Source organism: Chlorocebus sabaeus, chromosome 18 (genome assembly GCF_047675955.1).
Source record: "Chlorocebus sabaeus isolate Y175 chromosome 18, mChlSab1.0.hap1, whole genome shotgun sequence".
NCBI classification, from domain to species: Eukaryota; Metazoa; Chordata; class Mammalia; order Primates; family Cercopithecidae; genus Chlorocebus; species Chlorocebus sabaeus.
The window spans coordinates 72,954,214-72,979,877 of record NC_132921.1 but is presented as its reverse complement, the minus strand read 5'-3'; the positions used below and the strand labels follow the sequence as shown (position 1 = coordinate 72,979,877).

The 25,664-nt window shown below is 40.8% G+C and overlaps 1 protein-coding gene across 5 annotated transcripts in view; it reads right to left on the bottom strand.

Moving 5' to 3' along the window:
- Positions 1-25,664, bottom strand: part of PIEZO2 (piezo type mechanosensitive ion channel component 2) — a 468,788-nt gene that overhangs the window by 200,717 nt on the left and 242,407 nt on the right. For all 5 annotated transcript variants that reach the window (XM_007974699.3, XM_073006482.1, XM_007974697.3 and 2 more), the window contains exon 5: positions 4,720-4,882. In XM_007974699.3, coding sequence (XP_007972890.3) covers positions 4,720-4,882 — 163 coding nt within the window. The remainder of the gene's footprint in view (positions 1-4,719; positions 4,883-25,664) is intronic.

Sequence of the window (25,664 nt, the reverse complement as noted above, 5' to 3'; positions counted from 1 at the left end):
TCTCACTGACCGTCCCAAGGGCCTGCTCCACAGGTGTGCTGGTATAAGAGGACAGGATGAGTGGGCATCCATGCTCTCACCTGGTGACCAGGGATGTGGCTGGAAGACTCTGGGGGAATAAAGTCAGTCATGGACTCAAAGTTAACTAGCCTGTGATAAATACCAAAACTTTCCAGAAGACAATAAATAGATCCATGACTTCCTCCAATAAAAAATCATCTCTTCTGTTTAAACTAATGGCATCTAAAACTACTAGGATTAAAAGCTTTGTCCAAATTGTGAATGTGTTTTACCCCAAGAAGACAGACCAAGTGGCTGGCATTTTGAGGTATGTATGACAGGAAGTTTTGCCCAGTTTCTGAAAGTGACCTTAAGGATCAGCGAAGGGAGTCACCCACTTTACCACTAAGAGTGGCAGTGACAGCCTTTAGGACAACCACAAAGAAGGCTTTTCATTCACACTAAGTCATGAAGTGCAAAGTTTGCAAGGCAACTGGGCAGCCGTTCAGCTTCTTACCATTCTGAATGGTTCCATGTTTCAAATGATCATGTCTGTGTGCTTGAAGAAACAGGATCCAGAAAATTTAAAGTTGGAGACTTTGGACTAAATCTCAAGCTAGAACTGAGCAGATGTTGAAAGCCTAATTAGAAGACAATAAAATGATTGATTTCTCTCCTTCTTTGTCTCTTGCTCTTTAAAAAAACCAGCAACTTGAACCTGAGTTGAGACTTGAAGCACAGCCCATTTGGTCATGTCATGTGCTAGAATGCAGATGCTGTGACAGGCTAATGGACACTAGGAATTAGAAAGCAGGGTGCAAAATCTTTCAGGTTCAGAATAAATTTCCAAATAACATTAGCAGGACTTAATGTTGCATCCCTGAATTTTTAGCATATGGGGATGACTTTTAATGAAATATTATTTTTATCCTTCATATTTGACTTGTCAGTCTATTAAGAAGATGCCTCTTTACACAGGCTAAGTCACGACTGCAGTTCCTATTTGAATAAGCATTTGATTAATCAGAAATTTGGCAGTTCCTATTTGAATAAGCATTTGATTTATCAGAAATTTGGCTTAATAATACATTAAAATACTATTTAAAAAATAAGGCCTCAAATCTCATGTAATAGCTAGAAAAAGTTGTAAGCTTAGGATTATACAAGATAATGTCAGTTTGATGAAATGATATATTGTTTTATTATGTAAATAACTCTTTTCTACTCAATTTAATCTTCATAATACAACTCTTCTTATTTAAGATTTCAGATCAAGAACCTTTCTCCCAGTAATGATTGATTTGTAGATCTGCTTCTGAATTAAAATGAACAAATGGACAAGACCCCAAATGTGTCAGTTGAGAAATAACCTTTGAGGACATTTCAGGAGAAGGATTTCCTCGATGAAGTTGGCTCTCGGTAAAATGCAGGAGCAAGGCATAGGCTCCCACTGCACTGCCATCTCCACTTCCACTGGGAGTTTTATGGGGAATCCTTGGATTTGTGAACACCTTTAAAACACCAAACTCGAGCCTTATCAAATCAGTGAAGATTACAGAAGACCCAAGAGTCTTCCCCAGGGATTAGTTGCTGCTTTAAAACAAGACTGCTTTTGAAAAGGAATTCTTACAGGCACCAGTGGATTAATCCTGCCATTTCTCCATTGAGATAAATGAAAGAAGAAATAATGCCAGCTAACACTGTTCTTTCAGTATCCTTAAAAACCAAACATTCCAGAGTGCAAACTCCAAGATTTATAAGCAGCAGGAAATATGTTGTGGTGTCAAAAATAAAATAAATCCCCTGCTGATTTTGGCCAGGTACTTTTATTCCTTTCAGATTCAAGTCCAGATTGTCACATGGAAGCAATTTTTGGTTGTGAATTAATCTCAGAAGATTCACCCACCCCGCTGTTCCTCCTGGGCTACCTGATGGGCTGGAAGGTGACAAGAGAATAAAATCAATCATCTAAAATAGCCCCAAACAAATGTAACTGAGAAGGAAAATAATGCCGTTATTATGACATTTAGTATTTTCAATGTCCCTAATAAACAATGCTTGGAGTATCTGTCCATCTTATTGTTATCTTTAAATAATGTGATTAATAATGCATAAGGCTTACATATTCAAGCAAATTTCAAATGGAAGTGAAGTATCCTAAATCTATCGCTGAAAACTGAAATCAGGAAGAAAATGTGACTTTAGAATTAACCCATGTGACCGCATTGTGTTCTTTTCTTCATCACATGTATGGCACCTCACAGCCATGCTTTTTGTTGATCAGTGTAGGCTTTCTTAGTCCTATGGCAAACAGCATTTGTCCTTGGTCACATAAGTTCTTTTTATAAGATGCTTTTTCTTCTTAAAACAAACCATTCATGGCTATCTGTTATGAATGGCACAGAAGAGATTCTTTTACTGAGTGGGTTGGCGTCAAAATATCTTCCCATTTAAGTTTCAAAAATTCTAAGAGGAACATTGGAATTTGAAATTGCTCTACTACCTCTCAGATTGGAGAAGGACAAAACGAGCAGAGCAAATAGCAATTTATCTAAGCAAGCAAAATGAGCAGGCACTGTGGCAGGTGCTTTTTTTAAAGAAATTTTATTTAGCATTCACAACTACTAGGTGATATAGTATTAGTGTCTCTGTTTTGTAGAAGAAAAAAGAGAATAAACAATTGTCTCAGCATCATATACTAGGCGGCCTCCATGTCTGACTGCTAAGTCCACTCAATTTTCAATAATTATCCTTTCTCTTCCTTCTATAGCGACTATTTATGAGAATAATAATGCGTGCAGGGCTTGAAATCTGGATGACGGGTTATTGGTTCCAGCAAAGCACCATGGCACATGTATACCTATGTAACAAACCTGCACTTTCTGCACATGTATCCCAGAACTTAAGTTAAAAAAAAAAAAGAAAAACAAACAAACAAAAACTTGCCTTTATAAGTAATAAAAATAAAGAATACCCAAACTGAAGAATCTGAGTTACTGGTTTACTTTCCCCAAACTTAGGCAAATTTTGGTAAAGATTATTTAAATAAAGTCATTTTCAAACTGTAAATGTAAAAAACAGTCAAAATTTAAATCCTCTGTCTTACAACTGTAATATCCACAAGAAGAAAAAGCACCTTCCATTTTTAGGACGCTAATGCATGCCTTACGGTACCAAGTCTTAGAAGTAAGATGTAAGCGGCTAGTAGCGACTTTGACTTTACTATAATTACTGTTACACCAAGCATCATTTTAACATTTGCCTTAAAAATAGCAGAATATTGATAAGCAAGGTGATTGCATATTTTTTACCCATAAGAACTGTAGACAATATATACATTTTTAAAGACAGAGTCTCGCTCTGTCACCCAGACTGGAGTGCAGTGGTGCGATCTCGGCTTTCTCGGCTCACTGCAACCTCCGCCTCCTGAATTCAAGTGATTCTCCTGCCTCAGCTTCCTGAGTAGCTAGAATTACAGGCACACACCATCATGCTCAGCTAATCTTTGTATTTTTAGTAGAGACACGGTTTCACCATGTTAGCCAGGCTGGTCTCGAACTTCTGACCTCAGGAGTTCTGCCCACCTGGGCCTCCCAAGGTGCTGGCATTACAGGTCTGAGCCACCATGCCTGGCTAGACAATATCATTTCTAGTTTACATAGGTTTATTGAATTATATCTCCCCTTTATTGTTTTTTAAATAAGCATACAAGGCAATTGTCTGCTTTCTTGTGAACCACATAAATCATTTTCCATAAGTGAGAATTTTCCTCCCTCAATGCCTTAGTGGTTAACATTCTTAATATAAGTAACTTCAATTAACTTCAGTTTTACAAGTTTAATATCTTGCCAAAGCTTATGACTGAAAACATTTAGTACTTGCAAGTGTTTTGCATCAAATGTCCAAATCAAATAGTTTTAGTCACTTTTTCCTTTATAAATGTTATCTTTCCACTAATAAATCAATTACTTTTTAAATTGATGTCACCTAACCTCACCTAACAAAGTACAGTTATTAGAACATTAACAGTGTCCTGAGGCTGGTCAGGGGGCAGTGTGAGAGCCGTCTGACAGCTCTCATACCCAAGGGCGAAAATAGGACAAGCTTCCAATTCAGCAGTTACTCCTGAAACATTTCAACCAGCCAGCAAACATACATTTCATTCATTATTTTTACCTTTCTAAAATTCTCACACTTTTCCAAATATGTATGTTTTTCCCCCTTGGAGTGCTTTAAAACAACTTGATCAAAGCACACCAAGTTAACACCCCTCCACTGAGCAGGACAAGATGCACAGACTGGAAAGCTGCCCTGCAAGGAGGAATTCATTTTTTCCCCTAAAACTACCAGATGTTACTTCTTTAAATATTCTGCAATAACGAAGGTACCCAGACCAATTGAACCATAACACTATGTATGACCTTGCACGGTGAGCCTCCGAGATAATATCACGTGAGAGTTTGGGGTGGTGGGTCAAAGCCTGGCCCTTACCTATGAACACCCCTGAGCCTGTCCTCTCATTGCTAAGGTGTGGACCAGAGTGTCTGCCCACTGGGACTGCACGAGGGTGTCACGCAATGTGACAGTAAACGTTTATGTCAAGCACTGTGAATCATAACGTGCTCTGCATGCTCAGCTGTTATTGTCATAGTTCTTCAACTCATTAAGGGTGAAGGTCCTCAGAAACCAAAGAAGGAAGAGACATGGAGGTGGATTTACCAATTCTTCATTTTCAAACTCCAGGTTGCTCTGTGCTGCTTCGTCTGTCACAGGTTTCTGGACAATGTCTCTACAGAGAAGCCAGATGGTCAGACTAGCAATGAACATCCCGATGTCAGGTGCAAACACTCTGATCCCATTGCCGGCATCAGCTCCCCTTAAGCTACAAAGGAAAAAAAAGGGGAAGGGAGAAAATTTAGTTCTTATATTTCTACGGTTAAACTGCCTTATAGGATGTTTTGGTCTTCTTAATGATTTAAAATAAAAGATGCTCAGTTTCTCCCTAGAAGATACAAGAAAGCTTTTTATTGACTTCAGTGTCTCACAAAATCTACACATTCAGGAAGATTCCAGTGTTCCCTGGAGTTTCAGAAATATTATAAAGAACTCTTGAACCAATTCTCACTCCTAAAACATCCTAATGGACTATGTTTTTGTTAAGTAAACCACATGTCCAGTACAAATGCCGTTGTTGGCAATCTAGCTGAAGCAGTCTAAAACTAAATACATACTAGCAGCTAGAAGATATTTTACTTTTGATATAAGTCAAAGATACAAGGAAAATAGAGAAAATATTAAAGTAATCCTGGAATCCAGGACCTCTTCATTATTTTGTGTACTTGGTTGATTTTGTCTTCTGTATTGTTCCAGGAAAGGTGGATCCAGTACATTTTTTCTTTTAATCCCAGAGAAGCAACACTGAACTTAGAAGATTTGAGTTCAAGTCCAGGTCTGAAACTTAGTAGCTGCATCCTACTGGGGGCTTCTCACAGCCATCTGTTCTGCTGTGCTGAAGAAGTAATACTATTTGCCTTCCTTATTTTGTTCAAGTGACGTGAGATACTAGGCCATGGTTTCAGAAGAAAATATAAATACGTATATATGAAATAATGTTTGTGAAAGTTCTTTGTAAAGAATGAAACACATATTTTCACTAAGCCTACATTTTGGAAGGGCAGCATCAATTGACATTTAGATAATTTTCACACATATAGGGCATTTTTGTTATAACTGAGATCCTGAAACAACTATATTTAATAATATAGCAGGCAGCAAAGACCAGAGGTGAAGTGAAGAGTAGAAAGGGCTTCAACTGGAAAAGGAGGAGAGATCTGTCTGGGAAGGTAATACAAACACCATCTGTGATTTTGGGAGGCGTCCAGGGGTAATGAAAATGCGAATGAGAGGCAGTATATTGAGTTGCCAGCATAGTTGGCCAGCACACATCACCTCAGCTGAAATGTGTTCTGGCTAAGCTCACTCTGCTGCAAGACACCAAAGCTTAATAGCCACTGGTAGACTTCTCACACCATTCAGCACACGACACAGGCCAGCCATGTCCCTCATCCAGTGCTAGACACCTGCCCTGTGTGCCTTTGCAACACTGAGCGACTGGGCTTGCAGTGTTATAGCGATGTGTAGTGCTGTAACCACAGTACCTATTACTATTATTAAAAGCCACAAGAAGAGCGATTCCTGGCATGTTCTCTGCTCACTCATATAATATAAAATAAGCTGTAACAAGAAAAACCTAATGAAATGACTAGGTAATATGAAGAAAAAGTTATACAGACTTAGGTTTACAAAATGAATTTAAAATACAGAAGATACAGGTAGAGGAGTCAAGAGTCCGTACCAGCATTAAAACTTCTGGGGAAGATGAGACGATTCATGGAAAAATTAAGCATAGAACTTCAAAGGAGGGTTAAGCCTTTGAAAAAATGTTTATCAGAGATATAACTTACTTAGGGAAGGGACGCAAAAGATAGAGCAATATACCATGTAAATATATACATATATATGTACATATATTCATATGCACTTTAAGTGATTACATATTGTATTCATTTACATTATATATTATATATTTTGGTGGAAACTTTTTAAAATAATAAATAGCAAGAACCTTGGCATCTAGAAATAGCTACTGTTAACATTTTTGAAAATAAAAGTTATCGATAATACCTGCCATTTCAGTTACTTCGTGCTAAGCGCTTTAGATACATAATTAATCCAATCAACCATCATCTTGAGTTAGGCATTATTATCGTCCTTTTACATGTGAAAAGACTAAGTCTTCAAAAGGTAATCTAACTTCCCAAAAGCCACATAGAAAATACAATTATACTCCATTCTCCTTACGTTCACTTTTATGCTTTCAACCGCTTTCCCATGTACGTATCCACATGTCCTTCCTTTCCAACCTTCCTTCTATACGTGGATGTGCACATTTACAGTTAACAAAACTAAGTTCATTATTTACCTACTGTTTGCAAGCTGACTTGTTCATTTAACATGTCACTAACATTTTTACAACTCATTGATGATTTATTTTTATATATCATCATACTAATGGACAGACAGTATTTATTTAACTAGTCAACAACTGTTATAAATAGAATGTTTCCATGTATTTGTTACTATAATATATATAAACATTAAAATTTAATTAAAGAGTCTTCTAATCTAGGATCTCCTAGGAATCAATCCTCAATCTAATCAGATTTGCTTTAAAAAGTGGTCTAGCCCCAAACTATGATACTACTAGAAAAACACATGAAAACTGCTAGAAGAAAACTATGAAACTACTAGAAGAAAATATGAAACTACTAGAAAAAAACACTGTGGAAATACTTCAGAACATTAGTCTGGACAAAGATTTTTTTTGGGTAAGACCTCAAAAGCACAGGCAACAAAAGCAAAAGTAGACAAATGGGATTATATCAAGCTAAAGAGTTTCTGCCCAGCAACGGAAATAATCAACAGAGTGGAAAGACAACCTAGATAATTGGAGAAAATTTTTGCAAACTATCCAGCTGAAAGGAATTAATATTCAGAATATATAAGAAGCTCAAACAATCTAATAGTAAAAATAAATAACCAAATAAAAACAGGAAAATGATTCAAATAGACATTCCTCAAAAGAAGACATACAAATCGCCAACAGCTTATGTAAAAAAAATGCTCACTCATTGTCAAGGAAATGCAAATCAAAACCACAACGAGTTATCCTCTTACCCTAGTTAGAATGGTTATTATCAAAAAGACAAAAAAAAAAGTGCTGACAAGGATGTGGAGAAAGGGGAACCCCTGTATACTGTTGGTGGAAATGTATAATAGTGTAGCCACAATAGAAAACAGTATGGAGGTTCCTCGAAAACTTAAAAATAGAACTACTAAATGATCCAGCAATCCCACTGCTAGGTATACACTCAAAAGAAAGGAAATTAGTATATCTAAGAGATATCTGCACTTCCATGTTTACTGTGGCACTATTCACAATAGCCAAGATATGGAATCAACTTGAGTGTCCATCAACAGACAAATGGATCAAGAATATGTGCTATATATACAATGGAATATTATTCAGCCATAAAAAAGGAATGAAATCCTGTAATTTGCAGCAACGTGGAAGAAACCAGAGGTCACTATTTTAAGTGAAATAAGTCAGACATACAAAGACAATGTTCTCATTCATATGTCTGAGCTAAAAAAGTGGATCTCACAGAGGCAGAGAACACAGAGAGATGGTTACCAAAGGCTGAGAAGGATGGCAGGGAGGGGGAGCGAGGAGTAGTTGGTTAATGAGAATAAAAATAGAGTTATATAAAAGGAATAAGTTCTAGTGTTCAACAGCACAGTAGGATGACTGTATTATTAATGTTTATTGTATATTTCAAAATAGCTAGAAGATTTAAAATATTCTCAGCACAAAGAAATGGTAAATGTTTGAGGTGATGGATACCCCAATTACCCTGATTTGATCACTTTATATTGTATGAATGTATCAAATATCACATGTACCCGGAAATATGTACAATTATTACACATCAACTTAAAAAATGACCTGGAAGAGGGACTGTCCTGTGAGAGCTTCATTTTTACAAATGGCCTCTATACTCTTACCCCATTTAAAAAAATGCTTGTGTTAAAGGTTTTAAAATATAGCAAATTCCTTTCATTTGGAGAAAGAGTAAGAAAATCCACTTAAGAGAGCTTCATCCAAACTACATTTATATTATAGTAATGAAATTTGATGAATGAATTCATCATAGGAAAATTGCAGAGATTCATGGTATACTTTTAAAGTCTACCTAACCTGATTGAAAAGAGTAAACTAGAATTAATATCATTAGAATGAGAAAAAATGGTGATCAAGGAATGAGAAAAAATGAGGATCGAGAAAAGAGACCAGTAAGAACAAAGGCCAGGCTTGGGAGGCTGTTTTGGTGTGGGGCTGAGGTCAGGAGGAGTAGTAGGCTGGTACTACTCAGGTGGATTTTTGGCAATCGATTATTATAGCTCTTTCATGGAAAACAAATTGACTGTGTCATTTTATAAAAAGCACCATCCAAATAGAGTCGAGAGAAAAAGACTTCTTAAATTAAAGTAACAAGAACTCCAGCTGTGGCCTCAGCTGCTTCTTACACCACAACAGACAGAGCAGGAAAGCCGGAGTCTTATACCTTTCCCACCTGTGGATTGCATTAAGCCCCAATTTGCAAACAGTCACTTTGAGGCAACAGTCTCAGCTTTGTGCTTCTTGGTCCCAAAAGGGACATTTTATAACATACATATATTAAGGGAATAAATGAATGCAGTTTGCTAAAGCAATCACTCCACCCGCTGTGATAGATTTTAGCTACTGAATCCAGAATTGGGCTGCGATCCCTACTTAGAATGGAATCATTCAGCCATAGAGGTGCTAAACTATTAACTACTACTCTTGGCTTGCTGAGTTAACAAAGCAGCGCATTCATAATCCTGCCATTGCAAAAACAATGATATTTTTGAAAAGTATGCACAATAAACAGGTCATAGTCTGACTCATATGTCATTTGGAGACCATCTTATCAATAATGTTTCCTTCTTCGGTGCTTACTAAATTACATTCATCAGAATGCCAGTCCTCAGAAATGCTGTCCATCAAAACAAAACAAAACAAGACAAAAGAGAAAAAAGAAACAGTCATTGGTCCAGTAAATGTGAGAAACTCACAATGCATACTATTACACTAAAAGACTTGAGGAGTTCTGTAGTAAAACAATTACATTTATTTGACCCGGAAACCATTTCTTACAAGTTTCTGCTGAGAGTCTTACATGCTACAGAGCTAGCGTGCAAGAGCAGCTTTTGGGAAGTGCTGGGCTACAAAATGTTCCTTGGTCTCTGTTTCTCTTTGAAGTGAATCAATAATTTGGAAGCTCTACTAACATATATAATTATACACACACCTTCTCCATACATTTAGTTTTTAATAAGCCTTCAATAATTTGGAAGTCGGTAACATCTCATTTCATTCCCTCACCTAATTGTCTAACTACCCATCCATTCACTAAGTCAGTCATTGAAATTATGGAGCTGGATGAGAATTAGAAATAGTCTAGTCCATTTGCTCATCTTACAGATTGTGGAAACCAATGAGTTTTTACTTATTTATTTTTTTGAGACGGAGTCTCGCTCTGTCGCCCAGGCTGGAGTGAGTGGCGCCATCTTGGCTCACCGCAAGCTCCGCCCCCCGGGTTCCCGCCATTCTCCTGCCTCAGCCTCCCGTGTAGCTGGGACTACAGGCGCCGCCACCTCGCCTGGCTAGTGGGGTTTTTTTTTTTTTTGTATTTTTAGTAGAGACGGGGTTTCACCGTGTTAACCAGGATGGTCTCCATCTCCTGACCTCGTGATCCGCCCGCCTCAGCCTCCCAAAGTGCTGGGATTACAGGCGTGAGCCACCGCGCCGGCCAATGAGTTTTGAATGGCTGGTTCAAATACACAGTTAGGGACAGAGCTTCACAGCAAGCTCAGGCTTTTTACTTTCTCACTTTGTCTTTGGAGGCAACACTCACTACATCATGGGCTCCCCTCGCCCATCGTCCACCTAATACAACAGGCCTCCTCAACCCACCACTGCTCAGAAAATGCCCTCTCAGGGGCTGCCCCTGCTCTCCCAACTGCAAGGCCCAAGTGACCCATTCCAATTCTCATCGCGTTCCACCTGCATGTGCTGCATTTGACAAGCAAGACCAACCCCTTCTACTGTCAAATCCCGTTCCCTTGGTTTTCTTACACTCTTCTAATTCTCTACCTACCTATGAATATCCATGAAAACTCACGTTGCTGGGAGGTCCCACTAAGACATTCTGAATTGGGTTGTAGCCACCAGACTCTTCTCTATGTCCTACTTAAATGTCGATGAGTCCACAAAACTCTGTTCTTCACTTATTTTTCTTCTCACTCGACATCTACTTGGGGATATATCCATCCCGAAGGCCCTAATCAGCATCCACATGGTGACTGACTTATTCATTTCAATCAGAATCAAAGGTCAATGAACATTCTCTAGCACACCATTTCCCAAAAGCTGTTTCATGAATACTAGCTCTATAGAACGTAATAGTGTTACATTTTTTTCCATCATCCCCTCCTTCTCCTTTCCTCCCTGGCCTCTGGTAACCACCAATCTACTCTATTTTTATGAGATCCATTATTTTAGCTCCCACAGATGAATGAGGATATGTGATAGTTGTCTTTCTGTGCATGGCTTATTTCATTTAACATAATCACCTCCAATTCTATCCATGTTGCTGCAAAGGACAAGATTTCATTATTTTTTCATGGCTGAATAACATTCCATTGTGCATATGCACCACATTTTCTTTTTTCTTTTCTTTTTCTTTCTTTTTTTTTTTTTTGAGATGGAGTCTTGCCCTGTCACCAGGCTGGAGTACAGTGGCACCATCTCGGCTCACTGCAACCCCCGCCTCCTGGGTTCAAGCCCTTGTCCTGCCTCAGCCTCCTGAGTAGCTGGGACAACAGGTGCCTGCCACCACGCCTGGTTAATTTTTGGTAGAGATGGGGTTTCACCATGTTAGCCAGAATGGTCTCGATCTCCTGACCTCGTGACCCACCCACCTCAGCCTCCCAAAGACCTGAGATTACAGGCGTGAGCCACCGCACCCGGCCTATGTACCACATTTTCTTTATCCATTTATCTGTTGATGGACACAGGTTGAGTCTATATCTTGGCTATTTTATATAGTACTGAAATAAACATGGGAGTATAAATATCTCCTTGACATACAAATTTTCTTTCTCTTGGGTATATACCCAGCAGTGGGACTGACTGCTGGGTCATATGGTAGTTCTGTTTTTAGGTTTTTGAGGAAGTCCATACTGTTCTCCATAGTGGCTGCACTAATCTACATTCCCAGCAAGAGTGTACAAGGGTACAAGGGTTTATTTTTCTCCATATCCTCACCAGCATCTCTTGTTGCTATTGTTATTGTTATTCTTGAATTTACAAATAAAAACTATATTTATTATGTAACTAGGCATATATTAGATATACATATAATTATACATTAGAGAAATACATTATGGAATGGTGAAATCAAGTGAGTCAACACAGACATTATCTCACATACTTATCTTCTTTTCATGGGAAGGACACTTAAAAATCTGCTCTCTTAGGGCTGGGCACAGTGGTTCAGGCCTGTAATCCCAGCACTTTGGGAGACCAAGGCAGGCAGATCACGTGGTCAGGAGATCGAGACCATCCTGGCTAACATGGTGAAATCCTGTCTCTACTAAAAATACAAAAAATTAGCTGGGCATGGTGGCGGGCACCTGTAGTCCCAGCTACTCAGGAGGCTGAGGCAGGAGAATGGTGTGAACCCAGGAGGCAGAGCTTGCAGTGAGCCAAGATCGTGCCACTGCACTCCAGACTGGGAGACAGAGTGAGACTCTGTCTAATATATATATATATACACACACACACATATTTATATAAAAATAAATATATATATAAATATAAGGCACAGTCAAGAGATCAAAAATAATAAATTATAGTAATTATAACATTATACTATGATAAAATTTATGTAAATGTGATCTCTCTTTCTTTCTCTCAAAATACCTTATTGTGCTGTGTTCACTTATTTTCAGATCACAGTTGACCATAAGAAACTGAAACCTTGGAAAGTGAAATGGCAGATAAGGGGGAACTACTGTATTTACCCCAAATAAGGACCCTCTAATAAATTACCACTGTATTAGGCCTTTCTTGTCTTGCTATAAAGGAATACCTGAGATTGAATAATTTGTAAAGAAAAGAGGTTTAATTGGCTCACGGTTCTGAAGGCTTTACAGGAACCACGGTGCTGGCATTTGCCTGGTGTCTAGGGAGTCCTCAGAAAGTTTTCAATGGTGGCAAAAGGTAAAAGGGGAAACAGGCACATCACATGGCCAGAGCAGGAGCAAGAGAGACGGAGTGTTGTGGGGGAGTGGGGAGGTGACACACACTTTTTTTATGTTTATTTATTTATTTTTTTGAGACAGAGTCTCGCTGTGTCACCCAGGCTGGAGTGCAGTGGTGGAATCTCGGCTCACTGCAACCTCTGCCTCCTGGGTTTAAGCAATTCTCCGGCCTCAGCCTCCTGATTAGCTGGGACTACAGGTGCGTGCTAACACGCCCAGCTAATTTTTTGTATTTTTGTATTTTTAGTAGAGACGAGTCTCAGTCTCCTGACCTCGTGACCCTCCCAAAGTGCTGGGATTACAGGAGTGAGCCACCTCGCCCGGCCAACACACACTTTTAAATGACCAGATCTGAGAACTTGCTATCACAAAGACAGCACCAAGCCATGGAGAGATCCACCCCCGTGACCCAAACACCTCCCACCAGGCTCCACCGCCAGCACTGGGGATTACAATTCAACATGAGATTTGGGTGGGGACAAATATCCAAACCGTATCAACCACCACACAATCTTCCCAAACAGGAAACCAACATTGACACAACACTGCCATCCAATGTGCAGACTCCATTCACATTTTGTCACACGTACTCACAACATCTTGTACTGTTTGTGCCTGGGTTTCCATTGGGAAGCATGCGTTGCATTCAGTTTTTTGTGTCTCACCAGTCTCCTTCATTCTGGGACAACTCCTCAGTCTTTCTTTGTCTTTCATGCCCTTGACAATCTGAATGAGTACTGTCTTTCATTATGGAGGATGACCCTCAACCTGGCTCATGAATTCATGCAAAACATACACAAACATGGTGCTATGCTACTCTCAGTTCAACACGCTGGGAGGCACACGTCCCCAGCCCATCCCACCGTGATCACCTGGTCGAGTTGGCATGCACTAGCTTTGTCTGCAGGGTCACTATGTTTACTTTGTATGCGATTTGAACTTTCGTAAGGATATATTCCAAAATTGCCTCAATGTCCTCTTCCTTATCAAGCCTCCACCCACCAACCTTAGTAGACATTAATGACTCCTACCTGTATCAACTGTCATGATGGCTGCCTAGTGGTGGTTATTGGTGCCCCTAAATACGAATTGGTATTGGGCTACAAGTAAGCACTTCCCCTTACCTCCAGTAAATCAATTTCTTAGCTAAGTAATATCTGTGTGGATGCATGAACATCTCTTTTATTAGACAGACTGCATTTGAAACTACAATTTTGGTGCTGAAATTGCCCCTGAGTTGTGAGGGCCCCTCCACACTGGCTCCTGGGAAATGTCCTTGTCATTCACTGAGCATTGTCCTACTTTCTGACACAGTAAGGTTTTTAGGCCTGTCTTCTACTTTCTCTGCTCCAAGTCTTTCTACTCTCTGGGCTCCTGTTTTCTTTTTGTGCACCCTGGTATTCAGAGCTGGGCACGTGGAGTGGCATTGTTACTGGGGTGACATTGCTTCTGGGTCCTCTTATTTGATGGAATCCTTTACATATATTTCCATACACATGCCTATGCCTTTAGAACTATTTCCTTATCTTCTTGTGTATCTGTATTTTTAAAACCCATGTGTTCATTCTGGTACTTTCAACTTCAGTTTAACAGCTCAGGATTCTTTCTAGCCTCCTCTTTGTCAATCTTTGCTCTGATAGTGAGAAACATGGGCTCCCACTATCCTTAATATATTTAGTTAAGTTCCCCATCAATGATTTGTTTCATGTAACTAATTCCAAACCCATGGCAACTGCCATATCCAGCTGTCACTTCTGCAACCCCTGAGACTGAGCCACTTTCTCATACTGGGTACACTTCCACCAGCACCTCCATGCAACCCCTCTCCTTCAACAACCCAGTTTTTCAGAAACCTAGCACACTGCTACAGCCAACAGTTCAAGGGGTCATTTCATGACCCTAATGTGCACACTTTGTGGACACCAATATCTCAATGCTTGATGGGAAAAGGAAGGAAGGAAAAATGGAAAGGCAAGGAATGATGAAAAGGCATTTTATTAATTCTTGGTAAAAAGAGGCTGAAAGAGAAGAGATGGAGAAGACAGGAGGACACACGCAGGTCTTCCCAGGTGTGCACTGGTACTTCTGTCACCTGCAGTGTTCTAGGTTTCAAATTCAGCTTTCAACCTTCCCCAGGTACTATCAGTTTTTCCCCATTCTGTAACTTGTCTATTGAATAAACTACCACTGAGCAAATGTTCAAGATAAGGAAAACAGCAGCAACTTAATCTGAACTGCTGCTTATTTAGTAGAAGTAAGAGTGTTCTTGTTAAGTTACCTTGAGAAATCTTTGGGTTTTGATAATGAATTATTTTAAGGCTTTTGGACACAATGGTTGACCCTGAAAACTATAAAATGTGACTCTAATGTCTTCATTTGCAGATTTGGGAAATTAATCATGAGTATTTAGACTACGTTTTTGGAAGATGATGGTTAAGGGCATTTAGAATAATAATCTGCAATTTAGAGTAACCACATAGGTGCTTGGTTGTTCTTTATCAACTTGGTCAAGCTGAGGGTTGTTCCCAAAATCCCAACACTGCATGGCTCTGAATTAGAAATGGCCAAAGAGACATCTACCTGTGTGTGACCTGGAAGGTACAAGTGAAGCAGGACAACTGTTTCTGAAGGTCTTTACACAGTGGATGACAGACGAACACGGAGGTGTCAGGTAGGGTCCCTCATCCTCATTCTCCTCCCTAAGAGCTGCCCAGGGGGCCACAGCAGCCCCAGGTTCACTGCCAGATGCTTGGCTGCCACCCCATGGATGTGGTAGCCACACAGAAGAAGGAGCTCCCAAGGACCTTTCCAGGGGCTCCCCATTGGGGTCCCACTTTAACAGCTGATGTCTCAGGTTGACTGGTTAGTCACCATGTCTGTCTTTCCTCTTAGACCTTGGCTCCCCTAGCACTGTCCATAATTATATGCAGCCTAATTCCTGAGATAAATTCTTTATCCCATAACAGAGCAAATTTGCTCCCCCACCAAACTCCAACTGACCAGCACCTACTGTGATGCTTTAATTGGCTAGCAAAGCTCTTGTGAAGTATTGCAAAATGGAAAGCCAGTAAAATCTTCTCTGTTTAAACTATAGCCCATACAGTGGAAGCCAGTGATTTACTCCTGTTTCGTGAGGACACAGTCTCAGGGTCTCCATTTGCTTGAACTAAAGTGTGAGGATTATGAATGTAATCCACAGTACACAATTCTAAGGCAGAGCAGCCCTCATTTGTCAATGTGGCTGAGTCCGCAAGTGCCATGAAATATAGCATTTGCCATTTTTTCAGGAAACAGCTTAGAGTAAGCAGCTGTAACAAGAATGTATTAGTCTGTTCTCACGCTGCTAATAAAGGCATATCCAAGACTGGGTTTATAAAGGAAAGAGGTTTAATTTACTTACAGTTCAGCATGGCTGGGGAGGCCTCAGGAAACTTACAATCATGGCAGAAGAAGAAGCAAACATGTCCTTCTTCACATGGAGGCATCAAGAGATGTGCAGTGTGAAGTGGGGGGAAGCCCCTTATAAAACCATCAGATCTCATGAGAACTCACTCGTTATCATGAGAACTGCAAGGAGGTAACTGCCCCCGTGATTCAGTTACCTCCCAGCAGGTTCCTCCCATGACACATGGGGATTATGGGAGCTACTGGGTGGTGACACAGCCAAACCACATCAAGGAGTAAACTTCTAATTTGCTTCTGAGCTTGCCATCCCTCCTGCTGAGTATTGCTCTTTAGCCTCGTGTTTTTCCAAATGCAGGTCATGAATAATTAATTTATTATAAAATAAACTTAGTGGGAATCAACCAGTACTTTCTTTTTTTCTGTAATAGAACAAAGGAAATAAAAAAAATATCAAATCTCCTTGCATGTGATAAGAGGAACTATTTTTTTTTTCCTTTGAAACTTTGAAATCATGTATTGTACCAGATCAGAACAAAAAGTGCGTTGCTGGCTCGACACGGTGGCTCACGTCTGTAATCCCAATACTTTGGGAGGCCAAGGCAGGTGGATCACTTAAGGCCAGCAATTCGAGAGCAATATGGTGAAACCCTGTCTCTACTAAAAATACAAAAATTAGCTGGGTGTGGTGGTGCACACCTGTAATCCCAGCTACTTGGGAGGCTGAGGCAGGAGAATCACTTGAACCGGGGAGGTGGAGGTTGCAGTGAGTGAGATTGTGCCATTGCACTCCAGCCTGTGCGATGGAGTGAGACCTTGTCTAAAAACAAAAAAGAAAGTGCATTGCTTCCTGTGGTCACAGTAAAAAAAAGTTTGAAAAGCATTATCAAACAAGTAAGGCAGTTGTGTAGGGAACAGATGAAGACAGTACAAATCCTCTTTCCAAATCTCTTGGAGCCAAATGTACTTCAAAATTCATCTTTTTCCAGAATTCAGAAAGGTACACGTTATGGACGTGATGTACCACTTGATGCAGACACTAGGCAGTGGCCCTGTTCAAACACACACACAGGACAATTCGCACTCACAGGAATGGGCTCCCTTCAGCTACCACGTGACTTCAGGTCAGGTTTTGCAATCACAAAACTAGGCTAAAATGTTTTCAGAGTATTGCAATTTTGAGATGGCAGGTGAGGGATCTCAAAGGCTGTACTCAAATCTATGTTAACAAGCTAAAAGTAGTTAGCTACAAAAAATTCCAAATTTTTCAGAAATAAAATAGTAATCAAATGAGTGACAAGTATCTCTGAATTTTTAACTGTCAAAAGGTACAGCTTCTGTTAAGCAAATAAAATAAATGAAAATATAAATTTGTAAAGCACAAATAATAGAGTGGTAGCCACACTACAAATAGAATCACCCAAGAATATCTTTAAATATGTTTCTTCATGCAGTACAAATGTACTTTAATTTCCAGAAATGTGTTTGGTAAACATTTAGGGTAATAATGCAGGATTGATAGGCAGTCAGACTGAAGATAGAACAGCCAATTAAGAGACGCCTGGAGTGAAAGAAAAATATGATGTCCACACAACCACCTGCCTGCAAACATTCATAGCAGCTCTACTCATAATTGCCCCAAACTGAAAACAACCCAATTATCCACCAACCAATCAGTAGGTAACGGGCATATCTATGTAATGGAATACTATTAGCAATAAAAGGGAATTAACACACTGTACCCCATAAATATGTACAATTATTATGTATTACTTATAAATAAAAGTTAATTAAACAGGAATCAAGTATGATTCACAAGGATACTTGTGACTCTATGGATAAATCTAAAAGGTTTATGCCATGTGAAAGAAGCCAGACACAAAAGGCCATAGACTCCATGATTCCATTCACATGACAATCCAGAAAAGGTAAAGCCAGAGGAGGAAAACTCAGATCAGTGGTTGCCAGGGGCTGGGGGAAGAGGTAGGAGACTGACTGCAGAGGGCAGGAGAATCTTTTTGGAGATAATGAAGATAATGCACATCTTGACTGTGGTGGTGGTTACATGATTGTGTATATTGTCAAACTCATAGAACTGCTCACCTAATATGGGTGGACTTTTAGTGAATGTAAATTGCACCTCGATGAACCAGAGAGAGAGAGAGAGACAGAGAGAGAGAGAGAAAGATGGGGAGATGTGCGGGAGTGAGGGAAGTACAGAAGCAATTTAGCATGAAACAATAAAGACCACAAGTGTGGTGAGTAGCAATAGAGAGGAAAAACAAAATCTGAGAAAACGTAAAAATGTAAATGAAGGAACCACCACCAAAATCTAACAAATACTTCATACAAATGAAATATTTTAAACATCTGTAAATATGCAGCTGTTGAAAATAACAGAAATTGTACTAAATGGTAGGCATTGTTTTCTGACATCTCAACATTCAGGAAGAAATATGGTCAGTAAAGGTCCTTGAGCCCTTCGCTGCAGTATTTCAACAGAGCTGCTTCAGTGGTTTCTCCCTGGGGATTTCCCTAATAGAAAATTTATGGCCAGGATAAAATTAACAATGCTGGATTCAGAGGAAACTGTTTCTATTGCGAATCCCTTTGCTTAAAATTCTGGGAAATTATGTTTTAGTAGTTCAAGACCTATTACAAAATCACTGATTTATGGAATTATGGCTAGGTTAATGAGACATTCTCCTAAACAAAGATTTGTTATTTTTATAAATTAAAAAATAAAATAAAATAAACGCTCCCAGAGTGAGCTGTGGCCATTGAGATTTGTAGCCTACACATTTGAACAGTGCGTATTTCTATCTTATCTGTATGACGCAAGCCTTCTGCTCCAGCCGGGTCAGATTCCTCAGCAATGCACAGGCAGGTCACACCCACCCCAACCTCACTGCTGTCCCTGTCCTTTGTAGACTCTTCCCTTCTCTGTGTAAATACTGACCCCTCTTTGATTCATCAAGATGAATCCAGCTTCCCACAGTAATTATCTCCCTTCCAGTCCAGATGCAAGGGTCTCTCTGCATGGGTTCCTTGGTCATTCAAGTAAATGCTGTCCATATCAACAATAGATGAGCTTTGGGGCATCTATTTCAGATGGGTGAGCAGTTCAGGATGAGACCATTTCTTCTTCTTCTTCTTACCTACTTCATCATTCATGCTCATCTCAATGTTGGCTATAAAGTATGTTTTCAACAAACATTTTTAAATGGAATGGTGAAAGAAATCATCATTTATTATAGTCGATACATTTGGTGGGACCGAATGTTCAGTAACAGCTGTTTGTACTGTAGTGAATTTCCCCTTTTAGCATTCAGTTTCACAAGCACATCTGTTAAATATTCTTCGGGCATCTACTCAATGCTAGGCACCGTGATGACCTTGCAGCTTCCTCCTGATACCCAGGTGTTTCTGTTACAGTAGGCAGCTGGTCAGGCATGAGTGAGGCAGGAGAGGCCCCCACCTCCCACCAGGAAAGTCAGGTGAGCATCAGGTGGTCAGGTGGTTAACTGTCTCTCTAAAACAATAATTGGTAGCAGCCAGCAGCAGGGGAAGGCCGTCTCCATATAGACAGAAAAACACCCGAAACGGATCATCAGCAGTTTCCTGATAAAATCCCCGGAGTTGGGTGAATGGGCTCAAGCATGTGCATTAAGAGGCAAAATGGGCCAAGTGCGGTGGCTCACGCCTGTCATCCCAGCACTGTGGGAGGCCGAGGCCAGGGGCGGATCACCTGAGGTCAGGAGTTGAGACCAGCCTGGCCAACATGGAGAAACCCCGTCTCTACTAAAAATACAAAAAAATTAGCCAGGCGTGGTGGTGGACATCTGTAATCCCAGCTACTGGGGAGGCTGTGGCAGGAAAATCACTTGAACTCAGGAGGCAGAGGTTCAAGTGAGCCGAGATCACGCCATTGCACTCCAGCCTGGGCAATAAGAGCAAAACTCCGTCTCAAAAACAAAAAAAGGCAACATGGCAGAGTATGCCCTTCCAGGGACATTCCACAGGTAAAGGGAAGCACGCCTCAAGTGATCTTGCTAACAACTCCAGTGAAGACACTGTGCATGCTCCCCTCCCAAGTGCGGGCAGGCCGCTGTGCATGTGGGCAGCCCATGCCAAGGGAAGAAGAATCAGGGGAGAAGGGGCGCAAGACTCCGGAAGTATGCCAGCGTATAAAACCCCAAGTCAGCAGCTCAAACCACGCCCTTGTCCTCCAAGATGGCCACTTGGCCCCTTCCAAGAGTAATTTACTTTCTTTTCATTCCTGCTGTAACGCTTTTTAATAAATGTTCACTCTTGTTCTAAATCTTGCCTTGGCCTCTTTTTCTGCTTTGTGTCCTCAGTCAAATTCTTTCATTTGAGGAGGCAAGAATTGAAGTTGCTGCAGATCCGTATAGATTCACTGCCAGTAACTCGGGATACCTGCCACCACTAACATTTTGATGTTAGATGTCTGCAGATCCCACAATCCCTCCCTCTCTTTCCTGAGGTAAGAGTCTGTAATGGAGAAGAATTCGCCCGCGCTCCTGCATGGGCGTTCTTCCCCCTGAAGCCTCAGTGGGCTGTCATTTGCCCAGAGGCAACATGTGTCCTCCAGGCACTTAGGTGCCACTGGCTTCCGGCTCCCACCACGTTGTTTGGTAGAAAGTTAATGGCCTCATGGCCGGGCGCGGTGGCTCACGCCTGTAATCCCAGCACTTTGGGAGGCCGAGATGGGTGGATCACTTGAGGTCAGGAGTTCAAGACCAGCCTGGCCAACATGGTGAAACACCATTTCTACTAAAAATACAAAAATTAGCTGGGCATGTTGGTGTGTACCTGTAATAACAGCTACTCTGGAGGCTGAGGCAGGAGAATCACTTGAACCCAGGAGGCAGAGGTTGCAGTGAGCCGAGATCACACCACAGCACTCCAACCTGGGCAACAGAGCAAGACTCCGCCTCAAAAAACTAAAGGAAGCCAAAAAAGAAAGTCAATGACCTCAGGAGGTTGCTCAGTGACCACACCAGAGCCCCCAGCTAGAACAGAGTGCCAGGGAATGGTGCCATTTGTTGGGGTACCTGTGCAGCAGTAGCAGTGCCATGTGGGGTTGGTGATTGTGGGGGTGCCTCACTCAGGATTTGCATTAGAGTGAACCTCAGTTTAACATCTGGGGAATGGAGCGCTCCCTCTGACCTGCAAATTTCATCTCTACCAGCAACAGGTATAATGGGTGCTGATGTTGTTTCTGTCTCTCTTTAAAAGTAACTCAGGGTCAGGCGTGGTGGCTCACGCCTGTAATCCCAACACTTTGAGAGGCTGAGGTGGGCAGATCATGTGAGGTCAGGAGTTCGAGATCAGCCTGGCCAACATGGTGGAACCCTGTCTTTATTAAAAATACAAAAAATTACCTGGGTGTGGTGGCATGTGCCTGTAATCTCAGCTACTTGGGAGGCTGAGGCAAGAGAATCTCTTGAACCCGGGAGGCGAAGGTTGCAGTGAGCCAAGATCGTGCCACTGCACTCCAGCCTGGGCAAAAAGAGTGAAATTTCATCTCAAAAAAAAAAAAAAAAAAAAATAGAAGAAAGAAAAGAAAAGTAACTCAGGGCAATGTGCAGATGACTCAGAACACACAGTAGCATTCCTGAGGACTGGGAGCAAACACTAACCCTTCAGACCATGGGTCCTCGTAATAGCGAATGAGTCAAACAGAGCAGCCTTCATATTACCTAACACTATTTTTCTTCAAAAAATTAAACTCCTGTTTTCTGGAAGGTGCTGGTGACCATCTGACAATGTGGGGCGAGGCCTGAGCATTGGGTTTCAGATTTCTAAGGACAGGTGTCTTCTCATCCTCCCTGCCCTGCAGTCTCCATCCATTAGTGTTCTAATAAAAAAAACACCAGCAAATTCACTGAAATTACACTCAGTCCAATATGGAATTCGATTATCTGTGCGGATTTCTAAATAAATATATTTAACTGGTCAGAGTAGAGTGCAGAGAAGTTTTCAAACCCAAACATTTCTCATGATGGCCGAGTGAAAACAATTTTCTCTCTGTTTATGGCAAGCAGGTCAATAAACAGCATCGAGGAGAAGTCACTAGAAGCCGTATGTGAGCCCTCCCTGACTTCCTGATTTAATGTTTCTGCCTCCCTGTACTACTGAGTAGACAACTGACCAGGGTTTGCCATTTGCCCTCTGAATGACAGCCTCTCAGGTCTCATGGCTCACAAGTTAAGGATGTTAGTTCACGGCTCCTTGCTGTGTGAGGTCCAGCACCACTGGCCTCCACCTCACGTCTGAGAAGCAGGTTCCTGTTGGTTCAGTTCTGCTCAGCACCTCCTGTGCCAAAAAGAGTTGGAGGTGAGGTGTACAGTGTTGTGGGAGGGGCCCGGTGAGGGATAACTGAATCCTCGGGTTGGTTTCCTCCATATGGTTCTCATGGTAGTAAGTCTCAGGAGATCTGAATTTTTTTTTTTTTTTTCTCCTGAGATGGAGCCTCGCTCTGTGGCTCAGGCTGGAGTGCAGTGGTGCAACCTCGGCTCACTGTAACCTCCACTTGCCAGGTTCAAGCAATTCTCCTGCCTCAGCCTCCCGAGTAGCTGGGATTACAGGCGCCCAACACCACACCTGGCTAATTTCTTTGCATTTTTTTGTAGAGACGGGATTTCACCATGATAGCCAGGCTGGTCTCGAACTCCTGACTACAGGTGATCCACTCGCCTCAGCCTCCCAAAGTGCTGGGATTACAGCGTGAGCCACCGTGCCCGGCCCAGATCTGATGGTTTGATAAGGGGTTTCCCCTTTCACTTGGCTCTCATTCTTTCTTGCCTGCCGCCATGTAAGACCTGCCTTTCACCTTCCACCACGAGTGCAGGGCCTCCCCAGCCACGTGGAACTGTGAGTCCATTAAACCTCTCTTTATACATTACCCAGTCTCAGGGATGTCTTTATCAGCAGCAGGAGAACACACTAATACATTTAAACATTTTTAAATGTACATATAAAATCTAAAAGTGTACACTCAAGATGAAAGGAAAATCCAATCTGTAACCAACAAATTGTAACTATTTAATATATCCCTTCTGAATTAAGGGCAATAAGTCTTTTATGTAATACAATAATTTAAATATTTCTAAAGTACTCTTCCTCTTTTACAGGAAATGACTGCTCCATCTTAACAAAATACTCTGTCTTCAAAGACTTTCTCTGCTATTGAATGATACTGAGGTAGGCTGGTGCAAACTCCTCAAGTCCTTCTTGTGCAGACAAAAAATACTGACATAAAATCCTGGCTTACAAACTGTCTACTAAATTCAGTGCAACAAATGTTTATTTTATATCTTCTTTGCATTAGGGTATTGTGCTAAGCACAAGGTCATGAATACAGCCACCCTTGCATGGATGTGATCTATGAGGTAAAAGTTTTACCTAAGAGAAACTCTGTACACATTTAGACAGAGAGTTTTAGTAAAATATTGTATATAGATGGAATCAGGAGAGAAAGACATCAGAAAGGTTTCAGAGGTGAGCTGCTATAAGAAGATGTCTACAAGATGACAAGATTCTGACAATAAGGCATGGAGCAAAGTGCATTCCAGATAGAAACAGGAGAAAGAAAGTGTGGGATGAAGTCAGACTGCAACCATGAGGAAAGTTAAAATGTGTGCAGAAGGAAGTAGTGAGAGATAATTTGGCTGAAAATGTTAAGAGGGGACATCCTGGATATTAAGTTGGGGAGTTAAAAATTAATTCAGTAGATAGGTGAAAAATTGGATTATAGCTGTGTTTTAGTAAAAATAATTTTGTTTTCCTATCTAGGAAGAATGAGGTAAGTAAATATTGGAATGAGGCTCAAGATCAGGGGAAGGGCCATTCCCTTCACAGGGAAGGGAAGGTGAGCCTATATCTGAGTAAGATAGCAGGAAGTCTGTAGAAAGGAGGAGTGAACACCAATCTTTCAGCCACAGGAAGGCGTTTCTTTCAGAGATGCAAATCAGCGTGGTGCAGGAGCAATGCCAAGGAGTTGGGGGGGGGGCCTCAGCAATGCAAAGATGGGGTTGAAAGAAAAGGATTAAGCAAATATATGAAGACTGGGAGTCCTGCCTGAACAAAGCTTCCCTGGGTCCCTAAGCAATGAAGGATGCAATCAACTGAAGCCAAGAAAGGCAGAGAGGCAGAGAACACAACGTGATATTTAGGCAGCTTCACATTCAGGCAACGGGATTGCACTTGACATATAATAAGACCCCAGTGAGGTCTGCAGAGACTGGCAAAGGGAAGCATGGGCTCTATAGTCACAAAGACCTAAGTGCCTTTGTTCAGGTGTCAAGAAGTTACTCAACCTCTTGGACTCTCCACTGACCTGGGAATGAAACTACTAAGCTATGGAAGTCGTACAATCCTGGGACAATCCTGTAGTTGTTTGCTACTTCAAATATTCTGTGTAAACTTACGAAGGGGTGTGTGTGTGTGTGTGTGTGTGTGTGTGTGTGTGTGTAGAGGTAGATCAGGAAAATGAAGAACCAGGAAGAAACTGTTTCCATTTTATCTAGGATCATGTATTCCCAAAGATCTGTATGGAAAATTCAAACACTTCCTATGAAATCCACCTAATAATAGCTGTCACTTTATCTGAGCAATAATGTCTTTGTCTCTAGTAAGGTGCTTCACTGGCTGAGCTTCCTCAGCATAAAATGCCTATAGAAAAGGCATGTTATGGTGGTTAGAGATATGAGAGAGCTAATTTCAGACTTGGAAGTAGGATGCAGAACAAATAAGAAATATGAACCCTTCTTTTGTAGCTGCCTATTAGCACATATTCCCCAAAACATTCCATTTTATACTAACTCAACACCCAAGTTTTACCTCCATATTAAACAGCATGAATTTCCTGTCTATTGTTCATCACGCTGTCTACACCAAGCCTTGAAATGTTTCAGTGATATATAGTTTATCTGTTCATGACCCTCATGAAATCTACAATGTTCATGCTAACATCTCTAATTTTTCTAGAACAAGGTGCCAAAGTAATCACCTGGGAATTCAGTTTTTTAGTTCAAGAGTGCAGTGTTTTCTGTAGAATCTCACTGTTGTCATTCATTAACTCGAAGACTGTTTATATTACTCATAATGATCCAATTTATGAAGATGGAGATTACAAATCACACAATATTTTCTTCCAGCCCTACTTTGAAAGAAAGAAGTTTTTGTGACGGATTCATATTTTTTAGAAGAAAAATAGATATTTTCATCAAACACTTATTAGATTATGTCATTATGCTTGAATAAAGGAA